This window comes from Saccopteryx bilineata, chromosome 2, assembly GCF_036850765.1.
Source record: "Saccopteryx bilineata isolate mSacBil1 chromosome 2, mSacBil1_pri_phased_curated, whole genome shotgun sequence".
Lineage (NCBI taxonomy): Eukaryota > Metazoa > Chordata > Mammalia > Chiroptera > Emballonuridae > Saccopteryx > Saccopteryx bilineata.
The window spans coordinates 363,379,383-363,399,861 of NC_089491.1; the positions used below are offsets into that span (position 1 = coordinate 363,379,383).

Consider the following 20,479-nt stretch of genomic DNA (forward strand, 5'->3'; position numbering starts at 1 on the left):
TACCTATCCAGTATAAATGCTGCTTCCCCCATCACTGCTTTAAAGGGGATTAGTGTTTCCCTGCCTCAGCCATGCTATCTTTCATCGCCATTCTGGACCAGGAGTCTCCACTCCTGGCATTAGCTGGGATGTGTGCTCTCAGGGTCTACAGAGAAACTCGGGCCCTTGAGGAACTAGTGCTTTCTGCTTTCTGTGCCAGTCAGCAGTCCACCCTGTGCTGCCCTGTGCAGTCAGCTGCCTGGCTCAGTGGGGCCTGCCCATTCTGGACCAGGGGCTCCCACTCTGGCTTGGGGCCACCATGCATGTTCTGCCATCCCTCCTCGACCTGCCAGGCTGCTCTGAAACACTAGGAAGTTCACATTCAGGGTCTGCTCTCTCTGGGGTCATCCATGCTCAGCCCTGCCCCACTGTTTTCCCGGGGTGGGGGCGTATCCAGAACAAAAGGGGACTGGCTGGCTCCAGACACTGAAGGGACTGACAGGGCTTTGTACCCACGGTTCTCCAGTTAAAACAAATGGAAGTGCAGCTTGAGGAGGAATACGAGGATAAGCAGAAGGTGCTACGAGAGAAGCGGGAACTGGAGAGCAAGCTCGCCACACTCAGTGACCAGGTGAGTCACTGAGACTGTTGGATGGGGTCTGGCCAGCTGCCTGCCCCATCTAGACTTAGGGATGGGACTCTCAGGTGTAGAAAACTGGGAACATGGCCTGACCAGGCGGTGGCGCAGTGGATAGAGCGTCGGACTGGGATGCAGAGGACCCAGGTTCGAGACCCTGAGGTTGCCAGCTTGAGCACAGGCTCACCTGGCTTGAGCAAAAGCTTACCAGCTTGAGTCCAAGGTCACTGGCTCGAGCAAGGGGTTACTCGGTCTGCTGAAGGCCTGTGGTCAAGGCACATATGAGAGGGCGATCAATGAACAACTAAGGTGTCGCAACGAAAAACTGATGATTGATGCTTCTCATCTCCCTGAGTTCCTGTCTGTGTGTCCCTATCTGTCCCTCTCTCTGACTCTCTCTCTGTCCCTGAAAAAAAGAAAAAGAAAAATAAAAAAAGAAAACTGGGAACATGGAGGAGGGTGCTGGGCTCTATAGGACCCACTGTCATCACTTGTGGAATGGGGGTGATAGCCATACATGGTGCACCCAGGCTTTCCTTATTGGCTGGCATGATCCTGGCACTTCAACCGTCATTGCTCAGTAGGGGGACTCAGAATGAGAGCGAGGGTGAGGTGTGGGCTTGGGGAAGACAGGAGGAGGCTCTGTGGTGGAGCCCAGAGCCCCAACTTCTGGTGTCCACCCAGGTGAACCAGCGGGACTTTGAGTCAGAGAAGCGGCTCCGGAAGGACCTGAAGCGCACCAAGGCCCTGCTGGCAGATGCCCAGATCATGCTGGACCACCTGAAGAACAACGCACCCAGCAAGAGGGAGATCGCCCAGCTGAAGAACCAGGTATCTGCAGAGAGGATGCAGTCAGCTCTCAGTGCAGCGGAGCTTAGTTTTTCAATTTCTTTCTCTCCCTCTTGTCCCTCTCAATGGTTCTTGAGTTCTGGGGATGGAAGGTGACAGAGAAGAGGGGAGAAGCCACTTGTAGCAACCATACTCCCCAGGGCTTCTGCATGATGTACAGTGTGCCTGCCAATCCCTGGGATGTTGTGGGTGGGTGCCTGTTCTGGGAAGAGATGCCTATGCATGCACCACAACACCCCAAGTTCCCAGGGTCCGAAGTGAACAGAGGAGGAGAGAGCCTGGGCTCCCTCTCCCCTGTGAACACCCTGCATAGCCCTCCTGCCCCCAAGGAATGGCTGACATCTCTCCCTGGCTCTGTTTCCAGCTAGAGGAGTCCGAGTTCACCTGTGCAGCAGCCGTAAAAGCTCGCAAAGCAATGGAGGTGGAGATCGAAGACCTGCATCTGCAGATTGATGACATCGCCAAAGCCAAGACAGCGGTGAGGAACCGGGTTATACGGGGCCGGGCTGTGGGAGCCTGGAGTTGTGACAGTGGCTGACTTCACTTCAAACAGGGACCTTTCCCATCAGAACTTTCTGCAGGGAGAGCGGGCCTCCCTCCTCTGTCTCTCTCACTAACAGCAGAGGCCCGGGAGGGAACGAGGTGGAAGAGGGAGCCAGCAAGGGCCCATCTCCCTGTTTAAACACCTGCCTGTGGGAGCTTGGCTGCAGGCCCCAACACCATAAATAAAAGCAGTTAATGTGGCTAAGGGAAGTAAGCGGGTGCCTAGAGAGTAGCGAAAGCACCGATAAGGGGATGGGATGGCTCATTTCTCTCCCCTTCCCCTGGCCAGCCCACTGACAAGCCCAAGTGGCAGCTAATTAGAGCTCTTATATAATGCCTCCCTTTTAATTCCCCACCTCTCCCATGGCCCATCCATTGCTGGCTGAGAATTCATTACTGGGATGTGGCAACCAGTACCATCTCGAGCAGGGAATGGGGCAGGGGACGAGGCTGGGCTTGGCTTGGGGCTCCACGACCCCATAGCTAGCCACCTGGCTACTGATGCCAATCTCCCAGGCTTGATTTATCCCAGTGACATTTGTGTTCCTCAGCAGTTTTCAGGTGAGTAATTCAAAATCTTTAATTGTGTTAAAAAGGGCTGTTATAAAATTACCATTTTATTTAAATCTGAGTTAATAAATTTCTTGGCAGAGGCTTCTTCAGCTCCCCACAGCCCGGTAACAAGATGGATGGGGCAGAGAAGGAGCCAACACAGTCATTTTGGTTTGGAATTACAGGCTAATAGATTCATTCATTTCCTGAAGTTGCTGTTGGCTGTCTCTTCCCCTCCCCCCAGGCATGGACTGGCTGTGGGGGTTGGATGGTCAGGGAGCAGGTGGCCCCAGGGGAATACAGAATCCATGCCTGAGAGCTACACAGACTCGAGGGGTCCTTCCTGGGGCCTGAAGGGGACAGAAGGTATATAGGTTAGGGCTTAGACTGCTAGTTCCATGATGATAGGTCGCTTGTTGTGGACAGACCTTTTCATTAGCTCCCCGAGAACTGCCAGAAAGCAGCTGCCATTTAGGCCAGGGTCTGCCTGTGCTGCAAGGACAGTCCTTTCCCGCAGCTCCCTGATCACACTGGTCCTGGGATCCACCCCAGAATGTGGGCCTGGCCTCCTCGCCACCCCCCTCCCACTGGAAGTGACATGGAAGGTTCGAACTTGCGCCTGGCCTGAGGCCTTCTGATCTGTATTTGCTTCTGTCCAGCTGGAGGAGCAGCTGAGCCGCCTTCAGCGGGAAAAGAACGAGATCCAGAACCGGCTGGAGGAGGATCAGGAGGACATGAATGAGCTGATGAAGAAGCACAAGGCAGCTGTGGCTCAGGTACCCTGCCCACGAGTGCCCACCACACCCGGTGCCACAGACGCTGTCCTCTGGTCCTCCTCAGAGGTCCCCAGTACAGCCACTTCTTGGGAGAGGTTGCAGTGCCTGCCGTCCCTGACACTCGGGGTAGGGTGGAATGGGGTGGAGTTGAGGTTCATAGGGGATCCTGCTTCAGCACTCACTCCTTCCCCAGGCCTCCCGGGACCTCGCTCAGATGAATGACCTTCAAGCTCAGCTAGAGGAAGCCAACAAGGAGAAGCAAGAGCTCCAGGAGAAGGTGGGGACCGGGAGTCCCGGGATCACCATGCATGGGGATGAACCCCCAAGCTCACAGGGTAGCAAGCACTTCTCTCTGCCCTCCGCAATCCACAGAGCAGCATCAAGTACAGAGAGCTAGGCTTGGAGCCATATCGCCATAGCAGACATTTTGGCTTCAGCTGCCTCATTGCACATTTCTAGTCCCTCTCTGGTCGTTAGCTTTCTCCTTTGTCTCCAAAGGGCTAAATCTGTGCCAGTGCTTGGCCAGGTGGGGAATGTCTCTGGCTTGGGCCCCATTCTTCCACATCCCCTACACATCCCTCCCTCCTCAGCCTTCTGGTCACCATAATGATCTTTCCAGCACCGCACTCTACCTCCCCCCACCCCCCACCCCCACTGGACTCAGTTCTTTCTTCTCTTCCTGCTTCCCACCCCCCAGCTACAAGCCCTCCAGAGCCAAAAGGAGTTCCTAGAGCAATCCATGGTGGACAAGTCCTTGGTGAGCAGGCAGGAAGCTAAGATCCGAGAGCTGGAGACACGCCTGGAGTTCGAAAGGACGCAAGTGAAGCGGCTGGAGGTGGGTGCACACGTCTCCTGGTCACCGTGACCAGGGCAGAGCTGCCCTGGCAGCCAGAGCCACGCATGCTGAGCAGGGCTGGGCAGGCCCGCGGACGCTCCTCAGAGGCCTCTGCCAAGCTGCCAGGCCAGCTGACGGGGCGATGCCTTCTCCCCTGCCCGCCTGGCTGTTCTCTGGGCACCGTGGAGCCTGCCTGCTTTACATTCTGTTTTCGTGCTTACTTTCTGCCAAGGGACCAGAGCAGCTTAGCTTTTCGTCTTCATATTTTCCTCCACCATGAGCTCCCCCCGCAGGTTCGCCTCACTCGCTCTCTGGCAGGGTCATAAATATGCAGTGAACGGCGCCACTTCTAGGAGGCTGAAGTCTATTCTCTCATCTCACAGCTCTCCCTTTCTCTCCCTTCCCTTTCTTATTCCCCCTTTCCTCACTTCTTCCTACCCTTCTCGTCTCTCTCTGTTTTTCCTCCTTCTCTCGTCATTTTTCTCTAGTTTGGCCCCATCCTTTCTTCTCTTTGTGTTTTTCCTCTCCCTGATCTGATTCCCTTTTCCTACCCTCTCCTTGTTTCTTCCCTTTTCCCCCCTCCCATTCCTCCTCTCCCTCTACTTTTCAATCTCTTCCCTTCAACCCTTCTCCTTTTTCTATTCACCTCTTTTCTTCTCTCTTTAATCTCTCCTTCCTGTCAACTGTGATCTCCACACTCCAAATTCAATCCTTTCTGTTTAATGTCCCAGAACCAGCATGCTCCAGCTCCCTCCTTTTCCGACAGAGCAGGTAGGAGAAAGAAGCAGGCAGCATTCTCTCTGTGTGTCTCTCTCTGTCTCTCTCTCTCTCAGACGTGTCTAAGCACCAGCAGTTCTCCATGACAACTGTGTTCATGGGATGTGGGTGCTGAGGAGCATCCCTGCCACATTCCGTCAGCCCCTCAGTCGAGTAGGCACTAGGGTAGAGACGGAAACAGGTGACTGTGGGCTGGCAGTGGGCATCTGGAGGGCATTAATACTCTTGACCTAAGAAGAGACTATGACTGGACCTCCCAAAAATGGGCTCACAGTCCTCAGGAGAGCTAGAGAGAGAAGAGACTTATTAATAGCTCATGTTCTGCCTTGGTAATATTTTGATCTCCATTTTACATATAGGAATAGGTAAGTAGGTTGACTAAGGTCACAGAGCTATCCAGGGACAGAAGAGGTCATTGGCCTGGTAGATATAGGACACACTTACTATACTTGTCTCCTTTTCTGGTGGACCCCAGTCCCTTTCCTCAGCTCTCTCTCATTTCCCCTTCTGCTCAGAAATACAATATTGTGGTTTAGATGTATAGACTATTAAACAAAACTGGCCCTTAGCGATCAGGTAACCAACCTAGTGCTGTTATTTTAGAGAGACAGAGGCTGGGGCGCAGATAGTCAGGTTGGAACCAGGGTTCTTCCCTCACACTCTGTCCCGGTCTCCAGGTCATTTCTTGCTCAGCATCCTATGGCCCAGAGGAGGAAGCATGTTCAAGTTTCTGGGGGAAGAAAGATTCATCAGGCTTAGAGGGATGATTGTTTGGTCTCCTCCTCATTTGGGAACTCTTAGTAAAGCCATTTACCTCTGGGCTCAGGATCTAGCTTTTGGAGCTTCTGGGTTCCGGGTCTGCGAGGGAAGCCTGCTGCTCACGGCGGCCCCACACATGATGTCAGTCAGCATGGACAGGCCCAGGCTGGCGCCAGACCTTGGGAGTGCTAATGATGATACTAACACCTTTTCCCTTCCCAAATGCCTCCGTGTACTTTACCTTATTGGGTCCTCAGAAGACCCCCGGGGGACTAGGTGTTAGTCTCCCATTGTACAGAAAGTCAGAGGAAGCTGCCTCAGAGGGCTTTAGCTGCTTGCCCACCTACCAGTGAGTGGTGGCGCCAGAGCTGGACCCCAGGCCTCCTGACTCCAGAGTTCCACCACAGCCCTCTCTCCACCTGGCTGATGGGCCCCTCTGTCCACCTCCCTGTCCAGAGCCTGGCCAGCCGGCTCAAGGAGAACATGGAGAAGCTGACTGAGGAGCGGGATCAGCGCATAGCAGCTGAGAACCGGGAGAAGGAGCAGAACAAGAGGCTGCAGCGGCAGCTCCGGGACACCAAGGAGGAGATGGGCGAGCTGGCCCGGAAGGAGGCCGAGGCAAGCCGCAAGAAGCATGAACTGGTAATGCACCCCACCCTGGGGCCCCCACCTGGCAGCCCACTGAGTAGCTTCTAAGTGCACACCTTACTCCTGGGCGGGGGGGGGGGGGGGCTGCAAAGAAACCATGGTTTAGAGCAGGGGTCCCCAAACTATGGCCTGCGGGCCGCATGCAGCCCCCTGAGGCCATTTATCCAGCCCCCGCCGCACTTCCGGAAGGGGCATCTCTTTCATTGGTGGTCAATGAGAGGAGCATAGTTCCCATTGAAACACTGATCAGTTTGTTGATTTAAATTTACTTGTTCTTTATTTTAAATATTGTATTTGTTCCCGTTTTGTTTTTTTACTTTAAAATAAGATATGTGCAGTGTGCATAGGGATTTGTTCATAGTTTTTTTGTTTGTTTGTTTGTTTGTTTGTTTTTTTCATTTTTTCTGAAGCAGGAAACAGGGAGAGATAGTCAGACAGACTCCCGCATGCGCCCGACCGGGATCCACCCTGCACGCCCACCATGGGGCGATGCTCTGCCCACCAGGGGGCGATGCTCTGCCCATCCTGGGCGTCGCCATGTTGCGACCAGAGCCCCTCTAGCGCCTGAGGCAGAGGCCACAGAGCCATCCCCAGCGCCCGGGCCATGTTTGCTCCAATGGAGCCTTGGCTGCGGGAGGGGAAGAGAGAGACAGAGAGGAAAGTGCGGCGGAGGGGTGGAGAAGCAAATGGGCGCTTCTCCTGTGTGCCCTGGCCGGGAATCGAACCCGGGTCCTCCGCACGCTAGGCCGACGCTCTACCGCTGAGCCAACCGGCCAGGGCCATAGTTTTTTTTATAGTCCGGCCCTCCAGCGGTCTGAGGGACAGTGAACTGGCCCCCTGTGTAAAAAGTTTGGGGACTTCTGGTTTAGAGAATTAGAAGAAAAGAAGACATGTCATGAGGACAGTCCAGGAAGCCCTAAGGGCAGTCCAGGGACTAAGGGTTGCCCTGGAAACTCCATCAGGCAAGACCAGGCCCAACAGCCCAGTAACACCAGAGCTAAAAATAAACATAAAAAAAGCTCTGTAGGCTTGCATCCATGTATCTCCTGTCTGGCTAGGAGAGCCTGGAACTAGGCTTCTTCTGGGGCAGCTGGATGAGAGACTAGCCCTCCTGTGAACTGGACTACCCACTCTCCCTCCTAGGAAATGGACATGGAGAGTCTGGAGGCTGCTAACCAGAGCCTGCAGGCCGATCTAAAACTGGCATTCAAGCGCATCGGAGACCTGCAGGCTGCCATTGAGGATGAGATGGAGAGCGATGAGAACGAGGACCTCATCAACAGGTAAGAGGCGTCTCTAGGGCAGCTTCAGACATCATGGAGGCCCTCTTGACCACCTCGGGACCAGGCCAAAAGGTAGAATAGTTGCAACCTCCGTCTCCCTGAGCCGCCAGCCTCCCCCCGTCATTGCCAGACCCAAACAGGAATCTGTCCTGCAGCAGCTGAGGGCAGGGCAGGTGCTGCCTGGGTCAGACTCCTCCCCTCCTCCTTCCCATCTTCCCTCCCCAGGCCTCCCCCAGACCTGGCTCTCCAGCTCTGCCTGTTCAAGATGAGTTATTCCCCCATTTAGCTGCATTTCCGGTGACGCCTGCCCTACTCTGGGGAGAGCAGAGATTTAAGGGCCATGGTGCCTTGTTACCATGCCAGAGGTTTTCTCTCATAAAACCCACCCAAGGAATGGTTTAGGGGAGAGAGAAAGATTTGTAGTCTTAGGCTGAGGAGGAAGTCATGAGGTAGGCAGACTGGCAGTCGGGGATGTGAGGGCCCTAGAAAATCTCCCACGTCTGCCCTGAGCAGATGCCCCAGAGCTGCCCCCTTCTTGCAGGAGGGCCAGGGCCCCATCCTGCAGGCAGGTCCCAGGGAGCCTACTCCTTTGTGTCAGAGGAAAGGTACCTGGGTGGCCTGGACCTCCCTCTGAGGACAGCACTATCATTCATCTTGCCATCTGTTCTCAGTCAGCCCCAGCCATACTTGCTGAGGAAAGAGGGGTCCACCTTGGTTTGCCTGTTTATTTTTCTGTCTTCTTCTGGCCTCCCTGCCCACCATTTTCTTTCTGTTTCCAGTTTGCAGGACATGGTGACAAAGTATCAGAAAAGAAAAAATAAACCGTGAGGACTAGAGCGCATGCGCTCTCTGCCACTCCTCGCGTGGTGTTTAACTGCCCCTAACACTGGCCTCCCAACCGGCCTGCTGCATGACGCATGGGGACACAGCCTCTGACATATCCTCTGAGCTAGACTCTCACACTAACACTGCTGACTCTGTCCTGAGGGAAGGCAGGGAGACAGGCTGGGCCCTGCCTCAGAGGTAGAGGGAAGGCAACAAGGTGCACTCCCCAGTGCAGGCAGGAGGGGGACTCCATCAGAAAGGAGAACTCAGCCTCAGTCGGTAGTACCCACAGTCTGCCTTCCCGAGCTCCAGCCCTCTCCTCTCTCAAAAACCAAGTGTAGGTGCCTCCCCAGACAATTTTCCTGGGGACAGGTCTGTTTGGGATGGATTTGTCCATATCCTTGGGCTCCTTTGGAGCCTGAAATGCCTGAAAGAAGCTGGTATGTTTCTATGAAAGGTCTGCCACCTTCTTTTGGCAGACAAGGGTAGGAGGAGAGGGGCATCGAGCAGTCGCTTGTTTGGAGAAAGCATTCAGGCAGCGAATCATGGGCTGCTCTGCTGTGGCCTGGGAAGGGAACACAGCCAGATGTGTTTACTTTACTCCCTTGGGCAACTGGGCAGAGGGAGGCCCTGGGGCCTTGTGCTGGTGCTGTCAGGTGGCGGGAAGCTCAGTAAATCCACCCCTCGCATCATTTCCTTCCTTCTGGGTGAGAGCGGACAGTGTGTGCAGGTGGACCCAGTGATCCTCCGTCAAGTTTGACAGAGCTATTTTTGAGAGATTGTTTTTTTAGCATGGTGTTGGGTTTCCTCCCCAACTCCCTCTTGCCTGGCAGGCCCCCTGCCCTGCCCAGGATGGGCTGGCAGCCGCACAAAGGACTTTGTGAGAGCTAATGATAAATGTAATAGTGTGTAACAGTGATAGAGGGCCGCTGGAGCCCGGTTGTCACACACAATTAATATCCCCCACCGTTCTGTCTCCGTTTGTTTGTTCCCCCGTGATTCAGCTCCCAGTTAACTAATAGCACATGAGCCTGGACATAAATTGTATTTGACATGAGGTTTAATTTCAACCATTTAAAATTTCAACTGCCCCCTGAGCCTGCCTGCCCCTAGAGTTTGTTTACAGGCTTGATTATTTAAGGAAAAGAACCCAAACATCATCTATATACTTGAAACTAAAGGGAAGGCGAAAGCAGGCAGGCCAGGTTTTCAACCTAATCGTTGCTCGTAAGGAGGAAAATTCATATTCTGGGCCCATGACTGTCTGTCCCCTGTGTGTTCTAGCCCTGCCATCCTTGGGCTGTAGGAGCTTCAAGGACTGATAAAATGCGCATTTAAGATCATATTCTAAATCATTGCCAGGCACAGCACACGGTACGTGTACACACGCGCGCGCGCGCGCGCGCACACACATACACACACACACACATACACACACACACCCCAGCACGTACTCACGCAGGCGCACAAGGGTATGCAGTCCAAGCCAGGTTCCTGCTGATGGCAGAGAGGTGATGTGGCTCCTTCTTCAGCAGCTCTGGGCCTCAGCTCCAAGTTATCAAGCTAGCTTGCTAGGAGAGGCAGAATAAAAAAAATGTTTCGATTTACTTAGAGATACAGTTGTTATTGCCATAACCTTAATGAAAGCAGTAAACAGCGCGGTATTAAGGGAGATTTATACAGAGATGCTTTTAACATGTAGGCATAGATTTTGCGATGCATACAGCACCTCCTTTCTAAAGGCAATCAATATGGTTATGAACGGTGGTGATAAATAACAGGCTCTGAAGCTAGAAGAGGAGGGTTTTTGCACGGTGTATAAATCAGGTAGTATTGGCATTCCATGGGGCCCTTGCACCATAGTAAATCTGCTGGGCTCAGACGGGCACGGGCTTGCATTAGCAGTTTCAGGGCTGTCTGCTAAACTGTTTACCAGGGGCATCAGCCAGCCTCGTCTTTGTTATAATTCTGTATTTGATGGAAGCCCATAAAATATGCCTTTTTATTCCCCTCCCCACGAGCCATGCTCTCTCACAGTCCCCAGAACAGAGTCTGGTGGTTTCGTGTGTGTGTGTGTGTGTGTGTGTGTGTGTGTGTGTGGGTGTGTGGCGCGCCTGCACGCGCGCGCGCGCGCACACACACACACACACACACACACACACACACACCTGTGTGGCTATTTATCCAAGAACATAAATCAGGAACAGGGCTGCTCCTGTTGACATAGATGAAAGGAAATTTATATCAAGGAGAAATCCTAGCATATCCATAGCCTGAGAATGTGTTGAACAGACATTTTGCAGAATTCTAGAAGCATTCTCACTCAGCTTTCTCCAAGCCCTGCTGCTTTGTGAGGGGTCACTGTGACTCCAGCCTAAGAATTTGACTCTTATGGGTTCTCCTCCAAGTTGAGAGGCCTCAGGCCAGCTTGGCCAAAAGAAGTACTGAGGAGCAAGAGCTGGAGGCTGTCTGAGGGACAGAAAAGGAGACTTGGAGAGGCAGAGCCGTTGTCTAGTACTTTTGGGGCCAACTGGATCTCCAGAATACAAATTAAATCCTGAAGTTGTTGCTAGCCTCTTAGGAAATGTCATTGTCCCCTCTTTTTCCTTTCTGTTTCCTAAGGGCCAGGAATCCCATGGGTCTGGGATATAGCCTCTTGTGCCCAGGTTGGCATTGCCATCAGCTAAGGAGACTCCAAGTTCAAGCTAACTTAAAGTTGTAATGAAGCCTTTCTCTTTTCTGCTCCATGGCCAGCAGCCTAGTTCTTGAAATGAAGGCATGGAAAATTATAGCAACTATAGCCACGTTTTGGGGAGTGGGCAGATAAGAAACAGCAGAACAGACCTCAGGGAGTAGTTGAAAGGTTCAGGACTCTTCTTTTTAATCAAAAGCCATTTAGGTATAATTGATGAATGAGTGGCCACCTTATCATTCTCATTGGGTTGGTTTGCTGAGCAGCAGCCTCTCACATAAGTGGAATGGGAGGTGCCCCCCCCCCATGTTCCAAGGGTCTTCTTGGTGGCTGTCACACAGAGTGGCCTGCAGAGTGGGGACAGGGTTCTGATGAATGGTGTGCTCTATCTAACTTCTCTGTTTTCTACTGACTCACTGATACGCATGCCACCCTGCATCCCACTCCTGCCCAAGACAAACCTGCTGCCACTTCAGCACTCCCTGCTGGGCAGCAGGTGATCAGCTCTTCCCCAGCCTCGCCTACCCTTCTGCTCCTCATCCCATAGTGAAGGGGACTCGGATGTGGACTCGGAGCTGGAGGACCGGGTCGACGGGGTCAAGTCGTGGTTGTCGAAAAACAAGGGGCCTTCCAAGGCAGCTTCTGATGATGGCAGCTTGAAGAGTTCCAGGTGAGCATGTGGCCCTGAGCTCGGAAGAAAAACCACCTTGTGCCCCAAGGATGGATGAGCAGTATGCCTTTATCCCAAAGCGGGTAGACCTCGCACCGGCTGTGTCTCTTGCGTGGCATGAGTATGAGGAGTGCCCCTGGCATGTTGTTGGGGGAACACAGGAGGCTCAGTTCCTTCTGAGGCAGGGTCTGTGGCACCCTTATTACTCCCAGGTAGTACTTTCCCCCCAGGGCTTTGGTTTGATACAGGTTTAACTTCATTCCCACTTATTCCTTCAACAAATGTTGATTGAACTATATGATAGTTTGGGCCCTTGGAGGTCTCAACAGGAGCAGCTGCAGAAAAGGCACTGGTTTTGACTCTCCTGTCACAGCTGCAGATACATTGTCATCTTTCTCTGTTCATCTCTCCTTCCTCCAACCTTTTCACTGAGCACCCCCCCCCCATGCTTCCTGCTCACACCCATGGTGGGTGAGCAGGAGGGGTTGCTCCCCTGTTTTCTGACCCATTCACAGTCCAGAGCTCTACCTTCCCCATCCCTCACCTTTCAGCCGGCACAGCAGCAGAGAGCGTGGTCCTCCGTTCTCACCCTTCCTGTGCCCACTTCCCTGCTGGCATTCACCCCTTTCCCCACTTCTCCCCAACTCAGTGGCATCACATCCCAGCGCACCCCCTTCTCCTGCTCCCCAGAGTCCCTTCCCAAGTCCAGCCCCTGACCACAAGCACCAGTGGCCCCCTCTAATTGGCTTAATTTATTTGGCCAAGCCACATTTTGTTATGGCAGATAATGCCGCCTCCCCCACACACACACTGCCATTCACCGTGGCATGGCATGAGGCTCCAGGTAGTTGACAATGAAATAAATTGAACTAAACGTTTTAGAGGGGGAAAAGTGATGAAATAGAACAATAGTCTAATTTACATGACATTCTCCATGAAGCTATTTTCACTGACGCAAATTATTTTGCTTCATTTCCTCCGACGCTCTCACTGCCGGGGCTGCTGATTTCTCCTCCTTCTGCTCCCTCCCCGTGTCTTTATTCTCTAGGTTTAATGCTTGTTCCTCTCTTTCTCTCTCATTCTCTCTTTGCTGCCTCTAATCCACTCCTGGTCCTCTCTTCCCCGGTCTCACCTCCTCCCTCAGAATGGCCTTCAGCGCCCTGGGCAAGGAGGGCAAGGAGGGCCCGGGGGGCCCGGGGGTGGAGGACAGGCCGGCCTCCGCACTGAGCTCCTTGAGCTATCGGAAGAGGCTCACCCTGAAGGACTCCATCGGGGGCACCGGGGATGTGGATTCGCTCTTCACCACCCTGAGCGAGCGCGCCGCCTCCCCCGAGAGGCCCCCCCGGAAGGCCCACCCAAGCCCCAGGGAGGAGCCAGGCCAGGGCAGGAAGGCCGAGGCTGGGAGCCGGGCCGGCCGGGGGCTGGAGAAGCGCTGGGGCTCAGACTTCGACCGGGCCTCGGCCGTCTCTGCGCCTGTCAGTCGGGCCTCCTCAGCCACACGGCACGGCTCGGGCGAGGACGGAGCGCGTTCCTCCATGAGCTTCTCCTTGTCGGGCTCACCCGTTTCCCGCCGCAGCACCTCCCGGCTCGACAGCCTGTCGAGGACCCTCAGCCCTTGCTTGAGCCGGGCCTCGGGCGTAGGCCGGGAGAGCCCTGACTCCCGCCTGTCCGTGGGCCGGGGCGGCCTGGACGAGTGGGATGACGGAGCCAGCGTGGCCTTGAGTGAGGCCCACTCCCAGTACGGCTACCCATTGCTGGGCCGCAGTCTGTCAGTGCCGCCCCGGCCGCACAACTCGGCCTCCGCCACGGAGGAGCCCCTCGGCTCCAGCAGCCGCCCTGCCAGCCGTCGCTCCTACCTGGACCCGGACCTGGAGGCTGCCATCAATGAGGTTCTGAGCTACAAACCCGGCCCGTTCCAGCGGAGGAGCCTGGAGCCCGACTCCGAGGAAGACGACCGGAAGAGCATCCAGAGTGCCCGGAGCGCCCAGCTGGACCCCCTGGAGCGGGCCACCAGCATCCGCCGCTCAGCCTCCGCTGCTGATGTCTCCCGGTCCCGGTCCCGGTCCCGGTCCCGGTCCCGCAGCAGCCGGAAGAGCCGGAGCAGGCGAAGGAGAAGGAGCAGCTCCAGCTCCAGCTCCAGCTCCAGCTCAGAAGAGTCCTCAGAGCCCAAGCGGCGGAAGAAAGGGCGCTCTCGAAAGGGCAAGAAGAAGTCCAAATCAAGAAGAAAGAGAGCGGAGACGGAGTCTGAATCCTCCTCGTCAACATCCAGCGGCTCTACCGTCTCAGGCCACAGCCGCTCCAGCGTGAAGAAGGGCCCAGCTGCCGACAACGAGGAGGCTGGGCAGGCTCACCGGCCGTCTCGGAAGGAGGAGAAGAAACATAAGAAAGAAGTGGACAGCCTGATGATGCGGTACCTGTACCGGCCCGAGAGCGACTAGTGCAGTAGGTGGCACCTGGCGTGGAGTGCAGCATGGCGTGTGCCACTCGGTGTGAACTAACGTGCTCCTGTCCCACCCACCTCCACTTAGGACCCTCCTGCAGTCCTCTTGGGTAGCCCTGGCCTCAGAGAGCCTCCCGGCTACCTCGGAAAGCAGAGGCCAGCTAAGTTGGTTAGTCATTCAGAGCCCTGAGCCCAGTCAGCTGAGCTCACTGATGATGTCAATCACAGCTCCCACTTATCCAGTCCTACCCTGGGCCAGGCACCTTCCTAGATACTTGCCAGGCTTTACTCACTTAATCCTCACACTAACTCCGTAACAACAGTCTGGCCCCATATTATAGAAGAGGAAGCTGAGGCTCAGGAAAGTTATGTCACTTGCCAAGGTCCCACAGTCAGGAAGATATATTGCCAGGATCCGAATGGAGGCTATTCAACTTGTCCTTAACCACTCCTCCATACAGCCCAAAGCAGAGCACATGGGCAAAATGTTTACTGAGTGTGCCTGGCAGCACCGTGTAGGAGCTCTTGTCCATGGCCCCAACAGGCTGAACCAAGAAAAGGCCCTGGCTGACCTCCTGGTGTGGGTTAGTGTATCAGTGGCCACTGGCTATCATGGGGTCTTTTGCTCAGCTATCCTCTGCCCTGCAACATGACCTTCCTCCCTGGCATGGATCTCAAGCCTAGGAGTACAAGGTTCACAGGACTCCCACCCCCACAGTACTGCACCGTACAGTAGACCTGAGACGCCTGACTCTCTCCTCATCCCTCCCACCTAAAGCCCACACATGGGCGTCACCTCATCTCTGTTCATCTTGTAAAGTTTTAATGAGTAGAAATTAGCAGCTGCTGAGTGACAGCCCCCTCCTGGCTTCCCTGCCTCCCCCTCTCTTCTCCTTGTGGGGAGGGAGATCTAGCAGTTAGGTTCTTTCTGCCCACACCCCCACCTCGGAAGAAAGGCAGAGACTGACTCATTGGAATCCCATTGTTGCGAGTTTCCCTGGCGGGTGGTGACATTTGGAGCACCCTCGTTATGTGAAGCTGTTTTCTGCATGGCACCCTCCCGGGGCAAGCTTGCTGCTTCCCAGGAGGTATGACCCCAGAGCACAGCCCCCTGGGGCACAGGCATTTGTTTCCTAGGTGCATGAACTAACACAAAACCTGTCGCATGCTTGTGGGCTTATGCAGCGGGGCAGCTGACAAGGACAATGATTTTGTCCTTTTTATACCAAAGGGACCAAGTTATGTTTTAAGGAATGAAGCAAAGGGAAGTGAATGGTACCCGAAACTGTTTGGAGATGGGTGATGGGATGGGATTAGGGGAGATGGAATGGGGATGTTGGGACTTAAACCCAGACCAGGCTCATGGCCCAGATTTCTTGGGTTCAGCCCTGCTCCGTTGCCCCCTTCCATGTGATAGGAAGTCAGTTGTTGATGGACCCTGGGGAGAGGTTAGGGAAGCAAAGGGCTAAGCCCTTCTGACTACTGCACCCCTACCTGAAGAGGGGGACATGGGCCTAGCCAAGCCATCCTACTTTAACCGACAACTGGTGGATTTCAGACTCAAGTGCCCGCAGCCCTTGACTCGACAACCAGCAAGAACAAAAACACATAAATCCTGTTTCTTCCCCGAACCACTAGCACAGTTCCTCTTGTCCACAAAGAAAACAGGAGTAGTCCTGAAACCCTACACACCACCACCTCCAAGGAGGATTGTATTCACTCGGGAGAGTGGGCACCAAGCCAGGAACTCGCCAACCAATACAGAGCTGGCAGGACAAGGGCGGGGGGCGGGAGGACCTAGTTGGACTCAGCGTGGACTGGCTTTGGATGGATAAACTGCCAAGAGCGGGGGTGGGGGAGGGGGCAGAGTGGTGGCTTAGCTTCCCATCTGGTGGTGGGGACTAGCGGGAATGCAGAACACGCATGCATCCACAGCTAAGGAAAGGGGAGGGGGCTGCCACCCTGGGCTCACCCAGCAGGAATTAGCTTATGTACCAAATTGTTTGTGACAGCATTGAGCAGGAGACAGTGGCTTGTGGGGAGGAAAGCTTTTTAAACAATTTGGTTAAAATGTTTAAATTGTCAGCCCGGACTCTTGCCAGGGGGAGAGGGCTAGCTGCCTGCTGTTGGCTGACAGCTGTGGCAGTGGAAGCCACAAAGGAGACTGGCTACAGCACACCCAAGGTAGGAGCAAGGGGGACTTGTGGCTCCACGGAGCAGGAAAGAGAGGCATGGAGCTACCCCTTCCCCGCTGCCTCTGCCACTGCCCAGCGATTCGATGGAACAGTGTTGAGACTTGGCTGTCTTTTATCCAGGGGTCTGCCTGGCCAGCACAGGAACTGGGATTGGGGGCTGCAGCCCCCCTCTGACAAGAGGTGACAGAATGGAAAGGAGCACCCCAGGCTTTCCAGAACACCCACTTTGCATCTGGGTGTCAGCCCTGGAATCTGTCTCGCCCCCTCCCCCACCCACCAAAGAACCCCACTGTCTTTCCACAAAGCCAGCCCTTCCTTTGCCTAACAGCAGATCTTAGCATTGGACACCCAGAAATTCTGTCTAAAAAATGAAAATATCAGACTCCCACTAATTTAGAATTCAAACAACCCAAAAGCTAAAATAACCCCAATTTTTCCTGTATTGCATAGTCATTATTGGCTTTATGATTTTGTCCCTAAGACACCCCAGAGTCCTTAAGTGCCTTTGGCCCATCAAAGTAAGACTCATTTATGTTCAGTCTAGTTTGTATTAAATGTGTTTTGTGCTATTCTGATTCCTTTAAAAATGGTAATTCATTCATGAGAAATACGATAACTATTAACCAGACTGCCCTATTCCTGAACCATTTTGCATAATTGAACATGTATTTTATCAGGCTGTTCCTTTTCCCCAGGAAGAGAGAGAGAGAGAGAGAGAGAGAGAGACTGACCTATCTATACACACCCCAGGCTCTCACCCAGGCCAGTGGGGATAATTCAGGTTTGGTCTTGTTTTCTCCTTAGGTCACCCAATCTAGTGGCAAAGTGGAGTTATGAAAAGGCTTTGAGGTCTACGAGTCCGAGGTTCAGATTTACACACGGGCTGTGTGACCTTGGGCAAAATGCTCCATCTCTTTAAACCAGCTTCCTGGGGACATTTCATGGGGAGAACACCTAGGAGAGTGTCTCACACACAGCAAGTACTAGATGACCAAGCCCTTTCTTCACCACAGAGTGTCGTTTTTTCATGCAGAATGGTTTCTTCCTCTCGGTTTAGGGATTTAACTTTGAAAGGACTAGTCAACCTGGGCCCTCAGATTCTTAGAATTATAAGCAGAGAGATCAAAGAATTCCTATCTATCCCAGTGGAAGCTCTCTAGGATCTGGAAGCAGGGCTGTGTCCCTGGAAGCACTGGTCAGAGACCCATTGGTACAGGGCACTGGTTCCATCCTTGCTTGATGCCGTGAGCCTACTCCACATCTTGGTGGGAGGAGAGGGTGGCCTGATGAAAACTCAATGGGGTTGGGTTATGGTACCTAGAAAGTGATATCTATGCCACCCTGAAACAAGTCTTGCCAGCTTCTTATATCCTGAGTCTCCATGGTAAGTAGATGATGCTATGATCAAGAGCAGAAATTCTCACAAGCCTTAGGAATACCCGATTGGGAGAAAGGGTTCAAATCTAGGAGTGTTCAATGGAGAAAGTCTCTCCTTCTTGGAATCTTTTTAGGAATAACTACCTTAGACAAGGTCATGTGGTCATGTGATCACCAGACTGTCAGTCTCCACATCAGTGTGGTCCATGGGCTTCCTGCATCAGAATCTTCTGGGAAGAAAGTTGAAAATGCAGAATTCCTGGGTTCCACCCAAGAGCTAGTGAATCCAAATTTCTCAGGGGAAGGACCCAGGAATCTGCAGCTGATTCTTATGCACATTCAAGCCTGAGACCCACTGCTGTACAGGATCGCTTTTCTCAGGGCTTTCCAAGTTTTCAGAGTAAAGACAATATGCTTTCTTTTACTACTCTGAATATCTTCTGGGGAAGCCAGGGAAGGTTTTTACTTTTCAATTTGTGGCTTTTGAAGAATGCTATGACCAGGCTTTGGGGGCCTCCCCAGGACCAAAGGCTTTGGTACTGAAGATTAGGAACATCATTCCTCTATGACCTCATTCCTCTCTCCCTGCAGCCCCACCAACTACTGGAAGTCCCTTGTCCCTGACCGGTCAGATGAAGAGCACGACCCTGTCGACAGCACCTCCAGGCCCCGACACTCCCAGAGCTATCTGAGTGACAGCGACACAGAGGCCAAACCAACAGAGACCAACGCATAGCCCCCCAACCCATGGGCTACTGCTGCCACAGCACCTCTCCCAGGAAACTGTGGGCACAGGTCTCCCCACCTGGCTGCTGATCTGCAGGAGAAACACCTGGCCCTCTTGGGTCATGGGGCTTTCCGGGCCTTGGGGTCTGACCTCTCCACATGGAAGAAGTGGGAGAAGAGGAATTTCTGATCAGAGAACTTTTTGCTCCTCTGCCTCCAAAATGCCACACTCTTGGCTTTGACCTTGGGCCACTGTGGACAGTGGCAGGTGGCTTAGCACTGCATGGAGCCAGAAAGTTGACCTCCATCTCAGCCCTCTGCTCAGGGACAGTGGACAGATTGCCTACTGGGACATTCTAAGTTGCTGGGTCCATGGGGAGGAGTTGGGGGCTGGAACAGCAATTCCTTCCTCCTGGCTTGGGGTGAGGGCTTTCTCTTCTCAGTGCCTGCTGTCTTTTTACTTTTTAATTTAAATGTTCAACCTCTCCATCACAGCTGCTTCTCCAAGAGTGGGAGGGGGCTGCGGTGGCAGCTGGGGCCCCAGAACGACTAGGGGAATTTCATCTCGATGTTCACTCTGCAGAGAGCAGCCCTTCCTCTGTGCAGCTGGAGAGACGGGTAAGCAGAGCTGGATCCAGGTGCTTCTGGGTTTGGGTTGAGCAAGCCTACATAGACAAGGCTGCATACGTACCATCAGGAACATACAGCCCCTACCCCTCTTCAGCCCATTAGTGTGTTAAGTGCAATGACCTATTTAAAAGTAAACCCATTCCACCTACACCGATTTGGGGCTTATCCAAGCACTGCTTCCCTCCCCCTCTGTCCAAGTTGCCTAGACCATAAGCTCAATTTGAGAGGGAAGGCCTTGGGTTGAGTTGTGGTCAGAAAAACTAAAGATGGAAGTTTTGGTCAGTACTAATGTGTATTAGACACGGGTCCTGACCCTGTGTCCTGAGCCTGAGTCATTTTTCTATTCCAATCACCCTGCCCCACCTGACTTATCCTAGACATGACAACATGTAGCTAGACAGTCCCAGCCCCAACCCTAAAGGTCATCCCTCCAACACCACCAGACTTGGGGGCTCAAGGGCTGTGCCTGGTGCCGCTCCCATCTGCTGTCCCCTCTCCTCTCCTGCAGGTGGTTTGTACTCATTGGGCTGTGCTCTCTCTTCCCTGGTTACCTGATGTATGGAAATAAATGTCCTTTTCCTCCTGGCTTCGCCAGTTTTCCTGCCTGTTCCTTCAAGCTCGGGTAAAGTCCAGGTGGCCACAGGTGAGCAGAGTGAGGATTCTGGTGGGGACCTGGGGGAATCTCCCTGGTCTTGTCCCCCATCAGACCAGAGCCACTCAAAGAGCTTCGGCAGGTCGTTTGGGACAGGCAGAGGCAGTGGAATGAGAGGACTGGTCAGAAGAGATACAAGCCCGCCCCCTTTCATTTTAAGTCTGTGGATGGTAATTCAGGTTGGCACAACTACCAGACCTCATCTTTCCCTGGCCTCTACTTGGAAATGTTGCAGTCCCTCTATTAAATCTCACCAATCACAGAGATCCTATCTGCTCTAACTTTTTGTTGTTAACAGATACAAGCCCTTTGTATCAGAATTCTTTTCTTTTTTTTTTTTTTTTTTTTTTTTTTTTTTTTTTTTTTACAGAGGCAGAGATAGACAGGGACAGACAGACAGGAACAGAGAGAGATGAGAAGCATCAATCATCAGTTTCTCGTTGCGCATTGCGACTTCTTAGTTTGTTCATTGATTGCTTTCTCACATGTGCCTTGACCGTGGGCCTTCAGCAGACCAAGTAACCCCTTGCTGGAGCCAGCGACCTTGGGTCCAAGCTGGCGAGCTCTTTGCTCAAGCCAGATGAGCCCGCGCGCGACCTCGGAGTCTCGAACCTGGGTACTTCCGCATCCCAGT

General features: G+C 53.5%; 1 protein-coding gene across 18 annotated transcripts in view; it reads left to right on the forward strand.

The window, feature by feature from the left end:
* MYO18A (myosin XVIIIA) overlaps nucleotides 1-19,780 on the forward strand; it is a 98,047-nt gene extending 78,267 nt beyond the window's left edge. For 12 of the 18 annotated variants that reach the window (XM_066263158.1, XM_066263162.1, XM_066263164.1 and 9 more), the window contains 12 exons: nucleotides 506-610; nucleotides 1,301-1,447; nucleotides 1,830-1,943; nucleotides 3,220-3,336; nucleotides 3,530-3,613; nucleotides 4,034-4,171; nucleotides 6,164-6,349; nucleotides 7,499-7,638; nucleotides 8,418-8,462; nucleotides 11,703-11,825; nucleotides 12,970-14,267; nucleotides 18,429-18,568. In XM_066263158.1, coding sequence (XP_066119255.1) covers nucleotides 506-610; nucleotides 1,301-1,447; nucleotides 1,830-1,943; nucleotides 3,220-3,336; nucleotides 3,530-3,613; nucleotides 4,034-4,171; nucleotides 6,164-6,349; nucleotides 7,499-7,638; nucleotides 8,418-8,462; nucleotides 11,703-11,825; nucleotides 12,970-14,263 — 2,493 coding nt within the window. In that variant the 3' untranslated portion in view covers nucleotides 14,264-14,267; nucleotides 18,429-18,568. Of the gene's footprint in view, nucleotides 1-505; nucleotides 611-1,300; nucleotides 1,448-1,829; nucleotides 1,944-3,219; nucleotides 3,337-3,529; nucleotides 3,614-4,033; nucleotides 4,172-6,163; nucleotides 6,350-7,498; nucleotides 7,639-8,417; nucleotides 8,463-11,702; nucleotides 11,826-12,969; nucleotides 14,268-18,428 lie in introns of all 18 variants that reach the window. The other 6 variants (XM_066263172.1, XM_066263175.1, XM_066263177.1 and 3 more) reach the window with 3 other exon arrangements.
* Nucleotides 19,781-20,479: the final 699 nt, after the last annotated feature.